Source organism: Sabethes cyaneus, chromosome 2, assembly GCF_943734655.1.
Source record: "Sabethes cyaneus chromosome 2, idSabCyanKW18_F2, whole genome shotgun sequence".
Classification (NCBI taxonomy): domain Eukaryota; kingdom Metazoa; phylum Arthropoda; class Insecta; order Diptera; family Culicidae; genus Sabethes; species Sabethes cyaneus.
This window is the reverse complement of record NC_071354.1, coordinates 126111296-126130195: the sequence shown is the minus strand read 5'-3', so window position 1 is coordinate 126130195 and position 18900 is coordinate 126111296. Positions and strand designations below refer to the sequence as shown.

Below are 18900 nucleotides of genomic sequence, written 5' to 3'. Positions count from 1 at the left end.
ATTATTCGATGCATTAATACTTATGTTAGGAAAATAGATCAGCATAAACCGACATCACAGAAACGAAGCAAGCAGCACGTAAGGTGTACCGCAGTTGTCCCCAACTGGCATTTTCTCTCATTTCTTCATATAGAAAAATGGTGTCTGTGTGCAGCAAAACTATCAGCAAATGTAAAATGTTTCAAATGTATCCGTGTGTTGGCAGTCGAATAATTCGGAGTTAAAATTAGGGTGTTTTTTATAATCAAATCTCTACAGATCCTAAACAAGCAGACATAGAACTATACTATATTCAGCAATGTTGTGTATTTTTACTATTTGTATAATGAAAAAGTCATACAACAATTACAAAATGAGCTAAAATAGAAAAACTGATTTTACAAGTGCATGTACAATAAATAAGATTTCTCTATCTTCGCTGAAGAGATAGAAGGTTACTGTCTTCAGTAAAATTTCTTATAATAATATGTTCTGAAACTTTGCAGAACACATCAATGTTTTATATTGAAACTGTAGGAAAATAATTTCTTAATTTCACTTTTAGGGGGATTAGTCAAAATTTAAATTCTACCAGACGATAGAGCATTCAATTTCAAAAAACTCTTCCAAAGGTTCGATAAACTTGAAACCAATTTTTCCTAGTCAAAACTCTAGTACGCACGTTTTCTTTGGTTTGGGGCTATTGTGCGCGCGAGTAACCGTGTTACAAATGTTGGAGCGAGTGTTCGAGGGTTAATATCTTTTGACCGGAAAAACCAATTCTTATGAAATTTTGCATATATATTCGTAGTGTCAAAACCTCTCGTTTGACATTAAAATAATTGAAATTAGGCAAATTAACTTGGTTAAAATTATTATAAATTATAGCAAATTTTGGTGTGGTGTATACGGTTGCTCATAACTTTCAAACTAAAAGTTCAATCAAAAAACCATTCAATAGTGATCTATCCGGCTATATTACCTTCCAAATGAAACTGATAGCGCATAAATCGGTTTGGCCATCTCTAAGAAACAGGCGATCATTTGGACCTTGTCAAAACAGGTTTTTTAAGCGTAACTTTTAAACTGAATATTGGTTTTCAATGAAACTTTGTAAAAAGTTTAACGATAGCAAGAGCTTTCATTTGATACTAAGATCATTAAAATTGGTTGGGTAGTTTCGGAAAAAACCGTGTCACGTAGTTTTCACATTTTTGCCTATAACTTTTAAACGAAACGTTGTACCACGAAACAATATACTAGGCATGAATACCTTTCAAACAAAAGTAATAGTGGATGAATCGGCTCAGCCATCTCCGAGAAACAGGCGATTGAAAATGAGCTGCACACACATGCATACACACACACACACACATACAGACATTGCTCAATTCGTCGAACCCTATCGATTGGTATATGACAATTGGCCCTCCGGGCCTTGGTTCTATTTCGCGTTTTTCGACCAATTTCTAAACCTTTGTTATATAGTATAACAAAGGTAAAACATGTAAAAAATATTTGAGTGTATTCTGAACAACGAAGAGAATAATCGTATATCACTTATGTTACACATGTTGTTTGATTTGCACGCATTGCATACAACTAAACCGAACAACTAAACATCGTCTGTTATGTTTCTCATTGCAATCAAGCAATGAACATGATTTGATATAAGGTTTATCATCATCTGTACAGATCGCAAAGTATTTGTCGCTTACAAGTAGTGATTAGTGATGCCAATTAAGGTGAATCTGGAAAACTCCATCCTAACGACGTTGATTTAGTTCGCGGAGGGTAATTTAACATCCCAAATAACCAGTTTCAGAAAACCGAATTGTGTTTAACAGATATAAATTTAATTGATGGATACAAAATTAATTTGAGGTTTCGTGATTCATTTCTCGTTTATTGTATTCAAAAAATGCATATGCCAGTTTATGCGAATAAACAGACTGTTTTCATAGATTGACGTAAAGCCCGTGAAAAGCAGATTGCTATGCTAGATGATTATGCTGGGAGTTACGTCAACTATGCAGAGTAGCTCTATTTTCCCAAATTTCTCGAATATTTGCGAACAAACAAATGTTGTTTGAGCATTGCGCATGTATATTACATACATAAGTACATTTTGGTCATTTTGACTTTTACGTCAACTATGAATCCATGGACAGTATAGATTCTTGCTTGTAATTACTGCAGCAAACAAATTTGAGGGGGGGGGGGTAATTTTGGGGTTCAAACTCCCCAGAAGAAAATTTGTTCTACACTTTCAAGCTTGAAATTTCACAGCCGGCTGTGCAGCACAGGAAAATGTACAGGTCTGGTTGTACGATCTTAGTTGTCATCAGCAGCTTAGAGCCGTGGTGGTTCAACTTGTCACGTACGTACGGCGGCTTAAGGCCCAAACAGAATGCATCGTTAACGCATTCGTCAGTATCAATTTGACAGTAAACCCATGGGAACATTGTCAGAATAACGCTGACGGACTCGTTGACGCAGCATTCTGTTTGGCCCTTTATGCTTCTAAACCGCAGCGTTTTGCGACGGGCAAAGTAGGCGCAATATACTGCTTGAATACGCCGCTGGATCTCCTTATTTGTGACTTAAAGATAGAGATACATTCTTATGTAAAAGAACTCATTAATGCTATTTTTGTCGAGTTATGTATAAATTCAGCAAGCAAGTTTATAAATTAGAAATAAATGTACAAAGTCTAGAAAAAAATTCATTTGCCCAGCCGGTTGCATTCGCCGAAGTATATTCTCTGGTTCTTCCAGAATATTTAAATTTTCCTTTACTCAACTTTCTGCTAAGACGCTCAAAAACAAACTTTTGTTATATTATATACTGTTTATGTGCTTCCACAACAGCGCAATGTTGCTTTAGATTAACCCCAAATGAATTTTGCTTCTTTTGTTATTTGCTTATTGCTAGGAAATTTAATTTTGTTTACAGTTTTACATGAGAAATTGGGAATTGTTTGTTTCAAAACGCTATATCTCGAGAACGGGACGGAACACCTCGTGGTTTTGAGTGACTCTTATGTAAAAAAGTCTGAGGAACACGATGGTGTTGAAATTTTTGAGATCAAATTGTACTCATTGAGAGAAAAATACAAATTTAGTTTTCAGATGGAAAATAAAAGTATTTGGCAGCACTGCCGCAAAAAACTAATGTTTTTTTCGGATTCCTCAGATGATTTTCCTTGAAAATGTGCAATAGAGTTTTTTTCTAAATTGAATATTTACGAAGATATAAGCAAAAGAAAATAAGCGAATTTGACGAAAATGATACTTTTTCTAATAAAAGGGGGGGTTCCCAAAAATCGAGGGAAAGTCCAATCGGCACCAAACCTGTGATTTTTGCTTCTTGACCCAAAACGAACAATCTGGCCGAGTTTGGTGAAAATCCGAAAAGGTCGATTACAGGTGACTCGGACACTTGACGTGGAATGACCCATATGCAACTACATGGCAGTAAATCTGGGTTTTTCAATTTTATGCCGATAAAAGTGGCGAAATCTGGTGTCGTTGCCCTATATGTTACATGGAATTGCAGTACAGTGAACTCTCGGAAAAGTTAATCGATTGGGGAATGAATCGATTAACTTTTCCGAAATATTAACTTTTCCGAGTAGTCCTAAAAATCATTGAAAATGATAAATACAAAAGCGAAAAATGCATTCCAGGATATAGTATACACATTTTTATGTATTTGGAAGTTGTAATGGAAAGAAATATGTAGCAAGATCTTTATGAAATAATACTTAGTTCCTTTCAGTAAGTTTAAAAAAGTCGGTTACACTAGTTTACTTTTGTTTTTTTTTCGTATAGTCTGCGACTACGTTTTGATAATGGTCGCGCTTATTTTTAGTTCCTTGCTGTTCCTTCAATCTGAGGTTGCGCTTTTCAGTATGTTATCAATAATTCTGAAATGACTATGTGCTCATATTGAACTATTGTTGCAAATGTCCGGTACAAAAGTTAAATTTAATCTCAGTTATGATGCGACTCTGTATGAAACTGTGGCAAGGCGGCAATAAACCGAAAAATGAGCAATAAAGATAAGGGTAAACACACGTGTGTGGACGAACGCTTGGACAACCAATAAATTCAAACTCTCAGAAAAGTTAGGGCAAAAAATAACTTTTTAGAGCGTTGCATAAGAGCGAATATTCGCTTAACTTTTCTGGACAATTAACTTTTCAGAGAGTTAACTTTTCTGAGAGTCCACTGTATATATATATGTATATGTATATATTATATTGTATATATGTATATGTATATATTATATGGTATATAAGTATATGTACAGGGGTTAGACAAAATGTTCGGGACAGGCAAAATTTTGATGAAATTCAAACGGTCATAACTTCCACAAAATTGGACATTTTTAGATAAAGGTAATTGCATTCGACGGGGAAATCTTTCTAGTTTGTCTAAAATATTTCAAGATTCGCAATGGTCAGCGGACACTGGAGATATTCCGGGTTATCTGGGGGTATGTCAAAAAGCTGATTTTGTTCGTCACTTTTATCTTTTTCTGTCGTGCAAATTTATTCATATTCATATTTTATCCCAAAACTAGATTTCATTTTTAGTCGATTGGTCGAAAAAGAACGGAAATCCGACGAGAAACAGCCAAGTTATGGTCATTTACGTAAAATCACCACTAGTAACATCTATTGCCCTGGCCAGTTTAGGACATGCCGCAAACCATGTCAATATGAGCATCAAACGTTAAGGTTTTAGGTGCCATTGACACTGGAAGCATTTTCAGGTGCGCAGCGTGCCATGGCAACCCTGCAGCAGGTTCTAGGTACCTCGGCGGGCAATATGGGTGTCAAACTTCAGAGTTTTCAACCCTCGTAAATTTTTAAAGTTTGATATCCATATTGGAATGGTTTTGGTCATGTTTTAAAATGGTCATAAAGGTAAGACATTACTGGCAACATTTCCAGAACTGATTTCACTAAAATGGCCATATCTCGGTTGTTTCTCATCGGATTTCCGTTTTTTTTCGACCAATAGACTGGAAATGAAATCTAGTTTTGGGATAAAATATGAAAATTAATTAATTTCCATGACAGAAAAAGATACAGGTGATTAAAAAAATCAGTTTTTGACATACCCCCAGACAACCCGGAATATCTCCGGTGTCCGCTGACTATTGCAAATTTTGAAGTATTTTTGAAATACTAGGAAAATTTACCCGTCGAATGCAATTCGTTTCATCTAAAAATGTTCAATTTTGTTAAAGTTATAGTCGTTTGAATTTCATCAAAATTTTGCCTGTCCCGATCATTTTGTCTAACCCCTGTATATTAGAGTGTCCCAAAATAGCAATATGTCAGAAAACCCGGGGGCTCACCCGTCAAATGACAGCTTAGGGTGTCACAACAAAACTTTTATATGACGTCAACATTGGTTGACGCGATTTAGGGGTCGCACATTTGAGTTTTATGAAAAAAATGGCATTTTTCAGGAGTAAATTCAAAAAAATATTTCTAGAAATGTTAAAGTAGGTGAAACAAGGTACTTAACTGTTTTTTCACAATCATTGAGATCTGATACATTCATAAAAAAGTTATGGGGGCATGTCTGGAGTCATATTTGGTTACAAAAATTTATTGAATTCGGCAAAAATTTAAAATTTTCAAAATTTCATTTAAATAAACGTCAAAACAGGGTATCGAACAGTGTCTCAGAGTAACGAAGCTATACTGTATAGATAGGAAATTTTATGACGAACAACTTTGCCGAAGAAAGCATGGACGTATGTTCAAATCTCGCTGAGGTATTCACGTTTTTCTGAAGGCAAAACAAAACATATTTTCGCAATTTTTAAATTTTAGCAGTTCTATGTGAAAAAGGTAAATGATGAAACTTGAACTATTTAACCTAAACGTTACCTACGTGTTTGATGGGAAGAAATATGCACCTTCCACAGAATTTAGCACCATTTAGGCTCAAGAATCAAATTTAATAAGGGCGTATTTGTTTTAACAGGTACTATGTTTAAAAACCCGTTTCTCCCGAATCTAAGGTTACTCCAAAATGATGCCTAAGCGTGAGTTGTAGAAAATTAATAAAAAAATGAACACTGAAATTTTTTTAAACTATTTTTGTACAATCAGTAGATGGTAGAATCAGCAAGATGTATTCGAACAAATTGAAAGGTAATATTTATTCTAGTTGCTAGCAATTTCATTACTTGGTAATATAATACGGTTAACATATGAAAAGGGCACGTTTAGAATAAAAAATAAAATATATTAAACTTTTTTTAAATATCCTAAATATGGCTGCATTTAGAAGCTAATTGTTATTTTGAGCATTGTGTTGTCAAGCACATAAGAAGTTGTTCTTCAAATTCAAATTACATCTCAGGTAATCTCAGGTTACAAAATATTCGTAAAAGTCGTTCTAAAATTTCCTTTGATAAATATTGCACTATTTCAGAAAAAGTCTCAAAATGCATCAAATCAAAACTATTTCTGCAAAAAAAAATTCGAAGTTGCCATTTCCTGTAAAATTTTAATTTTACATTTTTTCCTGACTTTAGAACATAGTAAAAAAAAATTTTTCAGTCTTTATTTTTTCATGTTTAAAACTCAATTTTCGAGAACTCACGCTTAGGCATCAGTTTGGAGCAAACCTAGTTTCAGGGGATACAATGTCTCAAACAGAGTACCTAATAAAATAAATACGCCCTTTCCAAAAGTGATTCTTCAGCCTAAATGGTGCCAAATTCTTTAAAAGATGCATATCTCCTCTTATCAAAAATGTAAGTGACGTTTAGAATAAAAAGTTCAAGTTTTATCGTTTACCTTTTTCACGTGGAACTGCTAAAATTTAAAAATTGCGAAAATATGTTTTGTTCCGCCTTCAGAAAAACGTAAATACCTCAACGAGATTTGAACATACGTCCATACTTTCTTCGGCAAAGTTGTTCGTCATAAAATTTCCTATCTATACAGTATAGCTACACTAATCTGAGATACTGTTCGATACCCTGTTTTGACGTTTATTTAAATGAAATTTTGAAAATTTTAAATTTTTGCCGAATTCAATAAATTTTTGTAACCAAATATGACTCCAGACATGCCACCTAAACTTTTTCAAAAAAAATAGTTAAGTATCTTGTTTCACCTACTTTAACATTTCTAGAAATATTTTTTTGAATTTACTCCATAAAAATGCAATTTTTTCATAAAACTCAAATGTGCGACCCCTAAATCGCGTCAACCAATGTTGACGTCATATAAAAGTTTTGTTGTGACACCCTAAGCTATCATTTGAGGGGTGAGCCCCCGGGTTTTCTGACATAGTGTTATTTTGGGACACTCTACTGTATATGTAAATATTATATTTGCAAATTCTTACTGTAGTATAGCCAGTCCGTAATAGGCGAAACAGAAATTCCACATTTAAATACGTTTTGCTGTGATCCCAATATCATAGCAGTAACATAACCGCCATAGCCCCAGCCCCAAACACCTACTCTTGTTTCATCCAAAAATTTTAATGTGTCAAGAAGATGCCTGAAACGAAATGCAAAAATATCTTATTAGTGACTATATTGCGAAAAAATCATAACATAAAATTAGGCCATTACAAATATTACCGTCACCCGGGGATACTAGGAACACTGTTGAACTTTGACTTGGTATAACTTTTGAAGTGTACCGTTTAGGTCCAAGTGTAAGTAGCCAAAGCTTGTATAGTGGTCAGTACTTTTGATTTATGATTATGAGAAAAAATATTAACTAAATGAATCTGTAGAATGAACCGAAAATAGGGGTGTTGCAAGTTACCCAGGAAACGGGGTTACTTGCAACATTTTTCTGATTTTGCGTTCCTTGTGATTTTAAATTTGATTTTAAACCGCGAACGACTATTTTTAGATATTTTGAGTATATTTGAAGTAAAACAAGAGATACTGGAGGCATGTTTTGCTTCCCAATTTCGTTTAATGCTATTCGGCGAAAATGCAGCATGTCAGCGAGCTTCAATTGCCGTTTCAAAGCACGTAGAATTTTTCGCAATTTTAATTTTTCTGGAGATAGCAGTAGACAAAATAACATCGTACAGATGCAAGCTTACTTTGTACATCCTGTCTATTACGATAATTATCAATTTCACGAGTGCTGCAAGCCGCGCCATATTGGAAGTAACAACTAGAATTCATCGTTTCTTCTCCAAGTTCAAAATATAACCAAGGCTCTAAGCTGCTATCAGCTAACAATTATATGATGCACCAATTGTGTACAGGAACCAAACGATAAAAAATAATTTTATGTCAATGAACTGACGCAACTTTGCACATCAATTCTTTCCTACTCTAAAAGTAAAATTAGGGTAACCAACTTGATTTGGACCCCTACATGAATTGGACCCTTTCAACTTATTTAGCCACATTACTACGTAGCAGCTCCAAATTCGATTGGTTTGATACCGTAATAATATTCTTTGGATTCTTTTCTAAGCCTGAATATGTTCGGATCACTTTAAATTACTTTTATTTAGCTAAAATTTACAATCATAAAGTGTATTGCCATCCACCGCTCACAATCCGACGTAGGTGAAGAGGAAGCGATGTTTGCAACACATTTTCAGTTTGCTTTTAATAGCTGAATTCAATGAATTCGTATTGATGAAATCAGTTAGTTTTATTCTGAAAGACGTATTTTACGTGGTTTTGAAGGTTTCTTCTCAAGGTTTTAATTGAAAACCACAAAAAAATAGTGTCCAAATTGTGTCGTGAAAATTTTCTTACCATCAGATTTTGGGCACCCCTGATTTTGGAACAGGAATTTTGGGAATTTTTGACAGCAGTTTGTTTACCTAATAAGATTCAGTGGAAATGAAAAATCGTCTATGCTATTTCATCGATTTCTGGTTGAATTGGTAAAGTATTTTAAGCAAAAGGAACATTTATAACATTTTATTATTCAAATTTTTTTGTTTATCAGGGAATACATCATGCAAAATATAACATAACCGTGTAGAGTGGCTCGCTCGGAGGAGGCAATTGATGAGTGGTTACAGGAAATCAGAAATGGAGTGGCAATTAAAACAGCATGTCGCCAGATCGGTATTCCAGGACCGACGAACGAAATGATTGCTTGACTGCTTTGCGAAACAGCAATCAATACAAAAACCAGTAAATAGGTACATGAAGCTGCACTAGCACCTGATCATGCCGACGACCTAACTAATGTGTCATTAATAAATTGAAATAAATAAAAGTATCGTAAGTGTGCTACTTGGGTAAGTTGAATAAGTATCATGTATCTCTAGGTGAGATATGCGCATTATTCAGTTTGCCAACATTGTCTATGATTCACAAACTCTGTTTTGGGAAAATCGCTAAGAGAATACTATTTGCAAACATTTTGGTCTTCTTTTCCAGACCATATAAGCTATTTTACCGTTTATTCGATATAAGCTGAGATATCGCAAAACTGCGACATCTAACGGGACAGTTCCGAATTTAACCGATCATTTTCAAATTCGTCTTGTCTAGACACACAACTCTGTCAAAACCCGCAACCTTCTATCGTATCAAGGTCATGAGACATCATCATAAGATTATAATTTGTGCACTTGCGCCACCTAGTGAGACAGTTTCAAACTTTGTTATGCATTACCAAATGTGCCTTGTTCGAACATATAACTTTGTAGAACACAGTCACATTCTATCTCGTCACGACTCTGAGATATTCCAAAAACTACAAGGTATACAACCCTAAGGGTTGTACGAAAGGGTTACGTAGGACTATATCAGATCATTTGATCAAGGACTAATGTAAACTGCATTTCTGGCATTTGTATGTTTATAATAATCTGTTAGTGCCATTGTTTAATTGAATTTAAAAGCCAAAGCACGTTCATCGCAAATATGACGTGCCATTCGAATGCCCTCTTTTGACATGAATGGCAACAGGCACGCAAGTTAGTGGCGTCGATTCATTGTCTTTTGCTCCACAGCTTACCGCATGTTACATAGCAGAAAATATGGTTCATCCGCAAAAATATCTGTTTTATTTGTATGAGCCAAACCATCATAATGTCCATCATGTCTCAAATAACCCCCATAAGCCAAATTTGGTTCCATTTGCTTGATTAGTTCTCGAGTTATGAGGAAATGTGTATATTATTTGTATGGGAGCTCCCCTCTTAAAGGAGAAAGGGGTCTCAATGCATCATAAAAAAATTCTTGCCTTCTGAAGCCACCACATACTAAATTTGATTCCATTTGGTTGATTAGTTCTAGAGCTATGAGAAAATTTGAATTTCATTTGTATGAGAGCCCCCCCCCCCTCTTAGTAAGAGAAAGGGTCTCAGTACACCATAGAAAAAAATCCTACCTTCTGAAACCTCCACATCCCCAATTTGGTTCCATTTGCTTGATTAGTTTTCGAGTTTTGAGCAAATTTGTCTTTCGTTTGTATGGGAGCCCCCCCTCTTACGCCCTCCTTAAAATTGGTCCCCAACCCCCCTATAAAATTGCTGGTCATTTTATATATCCAACGACATATAAATTGTTCAGTTTCGTTCAGAAGTTTAGTAGTTATTAGCATTTGAAATCTTTCATTCAAACGTTACACTTCTATTTTCGTTTTCACAAAGTGCTACCCAGTCCCAGTATAGTAAACAAAGACGTAGTCCTACGTCAAAAAAATCAATATCGTTATAAGCGCCATCTATCGTATCAGTTCCGAATGTTATAGTCCACAGTCAGATTGATCTCATCCAGATGAACAACTTTGCCAAAGACAGCAACCTTCTATCTCTTCTCCGTCCCGAGATATTAGCGATTCTAATATCGAGATTCTAGAATCATTTATTTTGGTCGGCATTTGTGCCATCTAGCGAATCAGTTCTCAAACTTTATTGTTCGTTTCTAGATGCGTCCTAAATAGATAAACAACTTTGTCGAAAACCGCAACCTTCTATCTCATGCCAGTCCTGAGATATAGGGAGTATTATTCGCCGTGTACTCAGTACACGACGCGACCGCTTACGTAACTTTTTTTAACGCGACCGCTCTGGGGCTAACAATATGAAGTTACATCAAATCGACTCTACGGAAATTTTATCAAAGTAAACTTCTATATACCAGTGCGGATCTTGAGCCATCAGGCCGTATAAATAAGCAGCTCGCTGGTTTCCGTGTACCTTTGAACCATAGAGGCGCTGGACTATCAGCATCAGGTATCAGCATCAGGTATCAGCATCTTTGGCTCGAGCATCACGTTCCTCACAATCATGTCGAAGATTTGTGCCTTGCCCATCTTGCCCGTGTCATCATTTACCTGATGAGGACGGGAAGGAAAACAGGAAGAATAGGAAGGGATGGATGAGGAATTTGGACAAACACAAACATATATATACCGAGAGATCTTTGTACCCCCGAGGGGATACTGCAATCCTTGGTAGTTAACTTATCAAAAGTACACCCCCTGGGAGGTATACTCATGATAAATAAGAGCTTATAGCTCAATACCGCTTTCGGTAAGAAACATCAAAATGTCTCGTAATTTTAGTTTCCTAAAATCCGATTCATTTAAGACGTAGGATCCAAAGATCCTATGACGCAATTGTGCTACTGCAGGACAGTTGCAAATTACGTGATATGGTGTACCGTAGTCGGATTCACATAAATTACAATGAAACGATTCAGCTCGCTGAATCGTAGCCATATGATAATTTAGTCTGCAGTGACCAGTCAGTGATCTGACAAGAATACTGCAATTTACCTTTGAGTGTTGCAAAAGAAATTTCGCAACCTTCTCACAAGGCTTAACAATGAAACTTTTCGTTTGACGACAAGTTTCAAGATTTTCCCAATAACGTACATGTTCAGATGAAAACCAAGATCGAATCTTTTGTTTTATCCAACATGCCGCAATTGGTAAAGCAGGTTCCGGTCCGAAAACCGACTTTTCTGCTCCAGATCTTGCTAGTTCATCAGCCCATTCATTTCCGGTTATACCAGAATGGCCTGGAACCCAAACCAGATGAACGGCATTTAGAATGCTTAGTTCTTCTAATTGGGTGTGGCAGGCGATGACTGTTTTAGATTTAGAATTAGCCGCACAAAGGGCTTTTATAGCGGCTTGACTGTCAGAACAGAAGTAGATAATCTTGCCTATCAGTTCTTTCTGAAGTGCAAGCTGAGCTCCGCACATAATTGCAAAGATTTCAGCTTAAAAAACGGTGCAGTAACTACCCAACGAATAGTACTCCTCCAATTCCAGCTCACGGCAGTAAACACCAGCACCCGCGCGACCTTCGTACAAGGAACCATCGGTATAACAGACCACATAGTCGGAAATTTTCCTTTCCATGTAGCCTGACATCCAATCCTCTCTAGGAGGAAAGTCACTTGAGAAAGTCCTATACGGGAAAGTACGCATGAGCGTTACATCGCTAGGAGCAAGGGCAAACTTGTCCTCAGCAACAATTTGCGACCACAATCGAGTATGACCAGTGGAACCGTTCACAGACTGCCAAAGGCCAATCGCGTGTAGTCGATAAGCACAAATTAGTGCCTCTTGCTTCAGGTGGAAGTGTAGAGGTTTAATATTGAAAATAGCTTCTAGGGCGGCAGTAGGAGTTGTAGTAAATGCACCAGACATTGCCATTAAACACATCCTTTGAAGATGGTTTAGCTTTGTCTGGACAGTCACAACTTCCCCTCTCTGCCACCATACAAGACAACCATACGCCAATATTGGTCTGACAACGACCGTGTATAACCAGTGTATGTATTTGGGTTTAAGCCCCCAAGAGTTGCCAATTGCTCGTCTACATTGCCCAAAGGCCATGCACGCTTTTTTAATTCGGGAATCAATATTTGTGGACCAGTCAAGCTTGGAGTTGAGAATCAACCCCACGTACTTCACTTCGTTCACAACATCAACATCCGAATCGTAAAAGCGCAGAGCGCGAGCTCCATTGGTATTTCTACGTCTTGAAAATAAGACGATAGATGTTTTGCTCGGATTTACCGAAAGTGCAGTTTCTTGGCACCACGTTTCCACGACGCGTAGTGCCTGCTGCATTAAGTCAAATAGTGTGCTTATGCACTTTCCAACTACTAGGATGAGATAGTCATCCGCAAAACCATATGACGGATAGCCTAGACCATTGAGTTTCCTCAATAGGCCATCCGCCACAAGGTTCCATAAAAGAGGCGAGAGAACGCCACCTTGTGGACATCGACAAGCACTTTGCTTCCAAATGCTTGCTTACCGTAAGGACGAAAAAAGCAATCGGTTACTAAGCATTTGTTCTATCCACTTTATGATTATTGCAGGCACATTATGATAACGAGCAGCCTCCAAAATGGAAGCGAAAGATACGTTATCAAACGCGCCTTCAATATCCAAAAAAGTTCCTAAGCAAGATTCCTTTTGTGAAAAAGCAACCTCAATTTTATCCACCACATCATGTAATAAAGTGGTTGTAGACTTGCCACTTTGATAAGCATGTTGTGCTGAATGAAGAGGAACTTCTACTAAGCTTGTTTCGCGGATGTGGTGATCAACAATCCGCTCAAGTGATTTAAGCAAGAAAGACGTTAGACTGATTGGTCTAAAACTTTTTGCTTGCTCGTATGTCGCGCGTCCACCTTTAGGAATAAACTTAATGGTTATTGCTTCAATTGTTTTGGTCACCGTATTCCTTTGTATTTTCTTTTTAATTGATGTAAATCGGTGAAACTTTTAAACTTTCCTCTACGTTTCGTTTATTACGTTTCGGCCTACTTTATAGCTGTTCAGCCATCCTCAGATTTCTTAAAAATAAACAATCTTCAAAATTTACATGTTTAGGCAAAACAGAAATAGCTTACATATAAACAGTTCTTATAAAAAAGTGCAAAACTTTTGTTGTCCGCTGTTATTCTTTACGGCGACGCTGCCCGTGCCGTAAGTGGTTGTCTTCTGCTCTGTTCAAACTTTCTTAGTTTGTGCAGGGCGCCGTCATATGCGTTGGAGAAACTCAGAGCGTCCCGCTGTAAATTCACCGTTTTCCCCTCGCGCAGTTTTACATGTAGTGTTTCAGCGTTCAATCGTTTGGCTTCGTTGTTCTCTCGCTCTAAAATAGCTGTTTCAGAGAACTTGAAGACATGGCCCTGTTCCACTGCGTGCTGTGTGAGTCCAGTCATCGACGATTTAGTCCGGATTGAGCTTTGGTGTTGCTGCAAACGTTTTTCAAGTGTTTGCGATGTTTGTCCTACATACACTTTGTCGCTACATCCACCACACGGTATGCTATATACCACGTTAGTTTGTTCGGATCTGTACGTAACAAAAGCCGATAAGGGAAATAAAATCGTTTTGATATCTGCGCAGGAATACCAGCAAAAAATGACCACTATGGTGAATGATGCTGCCACTTACAAACCACTAAAGGACAATCCGACCAACCGAACACTCAAAAAACTGAACAGCATCATACAATATTGGTGGGAGAATAAATATATCGACACGCACACTAAAAACAGGCTAAAAATATTCAACTGCCAACCACCCAGGATTTATGGTTTGCCAAAAATTCATAAAACTAACAGACCACTTAGACCAGTGGTATCGACGATCGGATCAGCTACGTACCGGATGGCACAATATCTAGCGGGAATTCTGGAACACCTGGTTGGAAAAACGGAATACCATGTACGCAACAGTTTTGATTTCGCCGAAGAAATATCTAAACTGCGGATTCCAGACGGTACCGTAATGTACTCTTTAGACGTAGTATCGCTCTACACCAACATCCCAACCGACGAAGTGTACCAATGTGTGGAAGAAAAATGGAATGACTTGCGGAACCACACAACCATCCCGTGGGAGAGTTTTAAATCAGCAATGAAAACAGTATTGGAAGCATCTTTCTTTCAATACAACAACAAATTTTTCTCCCAAGTCCAGGGTGTACCCATGGGATCGCCTCTCTCTCCAGTTGTCGCTAACATCATAATGGAGAAGCTCGAAAAAACTACGTTAGCCACATTGACCCAAAAAAACATCTCGATTGAGTTTTACAAGCGCTACGTCGATGATTGTTTTTTAGTCGGAAAAGAGGACGAAATAAACATCGTTCTCCAAGAATTCAATAAACTACACGACACGATACAATTCACGGTAGAAAAAGAAACAGAATCGTGCTTAAGATTTCTGGATCTAACCCTATCGAGAAAAAACAACCAAATTGGAAAATCTTGGCATCCCAAGCAGAAAGACGGCCGATATCTAGACTTCTACTCGGAGAGCCCCTTTGCGCACAAAGTAAACACAGTCACAGCGCTTTTTGATCGTGCTCTAAAGTTAACTGATCCGGCAAAGAGAGAAGAGAGCATACAAGTGGCTAAAGATACACTACGCAAAAACAACTACCCCGATCAGCTGATAAACCGTACACTAGCAAACAGAGTGCATCTACCCTACAACACGCTTCAAAACACCGACAGGGAAGAGAAAACCACAAAGTACAACTCCCATACATCCCATGTTTAAGTGAAAAAGTGGCCAAAGTATTGCGCAAGCATGACGTCACAGTGTCGCACAGACCATGCAATAAAATGAAAGACACTATTTTCACTAAGCTGAAAGACAAGATCCCCAAAATGCAACAAACTAACGTGGTATATAGCATACCGTGTGGTGGATGTAGCGACAAAGTGTATGTAGGACAAACATCGCAAACACTTGAAAAACGTTTGCAGCAACACCAAAGCTCAATCCGGACTAAATCGCCGATGACTGGACTCACACAGCACGCAGTGGAACAGGGCCATGTCTTCAAGTTCTCTGAAACAGCTATTTTAGAGCGAGAGAGCAACGAAGCCAAACGATTGAACGCTGAAACACTACATGTAAAACTGCGCGAGGGGAAAACGGTGAATTTACAGCGGGACGCTCTGAGTTTCTCCAACGCATATGACGGCGCCCTGCACAAACTAAGAAAGTTTGAACAGAGCAGAAGACAACCACTTACGGCACGGGCAGCGTCGCCGTAAAGAATAACAGCGGACAACAAAAGTTTTGCACTTTTTTATAAGAACTGTTTATATGTAAGCTATTTCTGTTTTGCCTAAACATGTAAATTTTGAAGATTGTTTATTTTTAAGAAATCTGAGGATGGCTGAACAGCTATAAAGTAGGCCGAAACGTAATAAACGAAACGTAGAGGAAAGTTTAAAAGTTTCACCGATTTACATCAATTAAAAAGAAAATACTTAATGGTTATTTCACGCCATTGAGTTGGGATGTACCCAATAGCAATACTACACACAAACATCCTTCTCAGAATGTGTTTGAAGTACTTGAATCCTTTTTGATGTAGAATAGGGTATATTCCATCTGCTCCAGGAGATTTGTATGGAGAGAAGCTGTTCACGGCCCACTCAATCGCTTCAGTTGTGACAAGTCTCCGAGCAAAAGCCCATGAGTCTAAGCCACCTAAAACGATTTCTGGATCGTTTCGAACTTCAGGTTCCACACAGCCCGGAAAGTGACTATAAAAGAGACATTCCAGGATTTCATTGTCATTCGAACAGTATTCCCCGTTCGAACTTCGAATGTTATTTACCTGATAATCTTTCGATTTGGACAGTATTTTATTAAGGCGACTTGCCTCGCCGAAACTGGAAACGTTGCTACAGAACCTGTGCCAGCTCGTGCGTGCTGAAGATCGTAGAGCCTTTGCATAGGCTTTCCGGGCCTGCTTGAAAGGCTCCACGCCATCCCTCCGACGTCTATTCCAGGCTCTCCTGCATCGTTTCTTTATTTCCGCGAGATGAGAGTTCCACCACGGTGTTCCTCTAGTCGTTTTAATAGTTTTTAACGGGTCTGTCTGTCTGTCTGTCTGTCTGTCTGTCTGTCTGTCTGTCTGTCTGTCTGTCTGTCTGTCTGTCTGTCTGTCTGTCTGTCTGTCTGTCTGTCTGTCTGTCTGTCTGTCTGTCTGTCTGTCTGTCTGTCTGTCTGTCTGTCTGTCTGTCTGTCTGTCTGTCTGTCTGTCTGTCTGTCTGTCTGTCTGTCTGTCTGTCTGTCTGTCTGTCTGTCTGTCTGTCTGTCTGTCTGTCTGTCTGTCTGTCTGTCTGTCTGTCTGTCTGTCTGTCTGTCTGTCTGTCTGTCTGTCTGTCTGTCTGTCTGTCTGTCTGTCTGTCTGTCTGTCTGTCTGTCTGTCTGTCTGTCTGTCTGTCTGTCTGTCTGTCTGTCTGTCTGTCTGTCTGTCTGTCTGTCTGTCTGTCTGTCTGTCTGTCTGTCTGTCTGTCTGTCTGTCTGTCTGTCTGTCTGTCTGTCTGTCTGTCTGTCTGTCTGTCTGTCTGTCTGTCTGTCTGTCTGTCTGTCTGTCTGTCTGTCTGTCTGTCTGTCTGTCTGTCTGTCTGTCTGTCTGTCTGTCTGTCTGTCTGTCTGTCTGTCTGTCTGTCTGTCTGTCTGTCTGTCTGTCTGTCTGTCTGTCTGTCTGTCTGTCTGTCTGTCTGTCTGTCTGTCTGTCTGTCTGTCTGTCTGTCTGTCTGTCTGTCTGTCTGTCTGTCTGTCTGTCTGTCTGTCTGTCTGTCTGTCTGTCTGTCTGTCTGTCTGTCTGTCTGTCTGTCTGTCTGTCTGTCTGTCTGTCTGTCTGTCTGTCTGTCTGTCTGTCTGTCTGTCTGTCTGTCTGTCTGTCTGTCTGTCTGTCTGTCTGTCTGTCTGTCTGTCTGTCTGTCTGTCTGTCTGTCTGTCTGTCTGTCTGTCTGTCTGTCTGTCTGTCTGTCTGTCTGTCTGTCTGTCTGTCTGTCTGTCTGTCTGTCTGTCTGTCTGTCTGTCTGTCTGTCTGTCTGTCTGTCTGTCTGTCTGTCTGTCTGTCTGTCTGTCTGTCTGTCTGTCTGTCTGTCTGTCTGTCTGTCTGTCTGTCTGTCTGTCTGTCTGTCTGTCTGTCTGTCTGTCTGTCTGTCTGTCTGTCTGTCTGTCTGTCTGTCTGTCTGTCTGTCTGTCTGTCTGTCTGTCTGTCTGTCTGTCTGTCTGTCTGTCTGTCTGTCTGTCTGTCTGTCTGTCTGTCTGTCTGTCTGTCTGTCTGTCTGTCTGTCTGTCTGTCTGTCTGTCTGTCTGTCTGTCTGTCTGTCTGTCTGTCTGTCTGTCTGTCTGTCTGTCTGTCTGTCTGTCTGTCTGTCTGTCTGTCTGTCTGTCTGTCTGTCTGTCTGTCTGTCTGTCTGTCTGTCTGTCTGTCTGTCTGTCTGTCTGTCTGTCTGTCTGTCTGTCTGTCTGTCTGTCTGTCTGTCTGTCTGTCTGTCTGTCTGTCTGTCTGTCTGTCTGTCTGTCTGTCTGTCTGTCTGTCTGTCTGTCTGTCTGTCTGTCTGTCTGTCTGTCTGTCTGTCTGTCTGTCTGTCTGTCTGTCTGTCTGTCTGTCTGTCTGTCTGTCTGTCTGTCTGTCTGTCTGTCTGTCTGTCTGTCTGTCTGTCTGTCTGTCTGTCTGTCTGTCTGTCTGTCTGTCTGTCTGTCTGTCTGTCTGTCTGTCTGTCTGTCTGTCTGTCTGTCTGTCTGTCTGTCTGTCTGTCTGTCTGTCTGTCTGTCTGTCTGTCTGTCTGTCTGTCTGTCTGTCTGTCTGTCTGTCTGTCTGTCTGTCTGTCTGTCTGTCTGTCTGTCTGTCTGTCTGTCTGTCTGTCTGTCTGTCTGTCTGTCTGTCTGTCTGTCTGTCTGTCTGTCTGTCTGTCTGTCTGTCTGTCTGTCTGTCTGTCTGTCTGTCTGTCTGTCTGTCTGTCTGTCTGTCTGTCTGTCTGTCTGTCTGTCTGTCTGTCTGTCTGTCTGTCTGTCTGTCTGTCTGTCTGTCTGTCTGTCTGTCTGTCTGTCTGTCTGTCTGTCTGTCTGTCTGTCTGTCTGTCTGTCTGTCTGTCTGTCTGTCTGTCTGTCTGTCTGTCTGTCTGTCTGTCTGT

General features: G+C 39.0%; 1 protein-coding gene across 1 annotated transcript in view; it reads right to left on the bottom strand.

Moving 5' to 3' along the window:
- LOC128738116 (dipeptidyl peptidase 4) overlaps window positions 1–18900 on the bottom strand; it is a gene marked incomplete at its 5' end in the record, with an annotated part of 707787 nt that overhangs the window by 97542 nt on the left and 591345 nt on the right. Inside the window, one exon of the mRNA XM_053832982.1 lies at window positions 7365–7522. Coding sequence (XP_053688957.1) covers window positions 7365–7522 — 158 coding nt within the window. The remainder of the gene's footprint in view (window positions 1–7364; window positions 7523–18900) is intronic.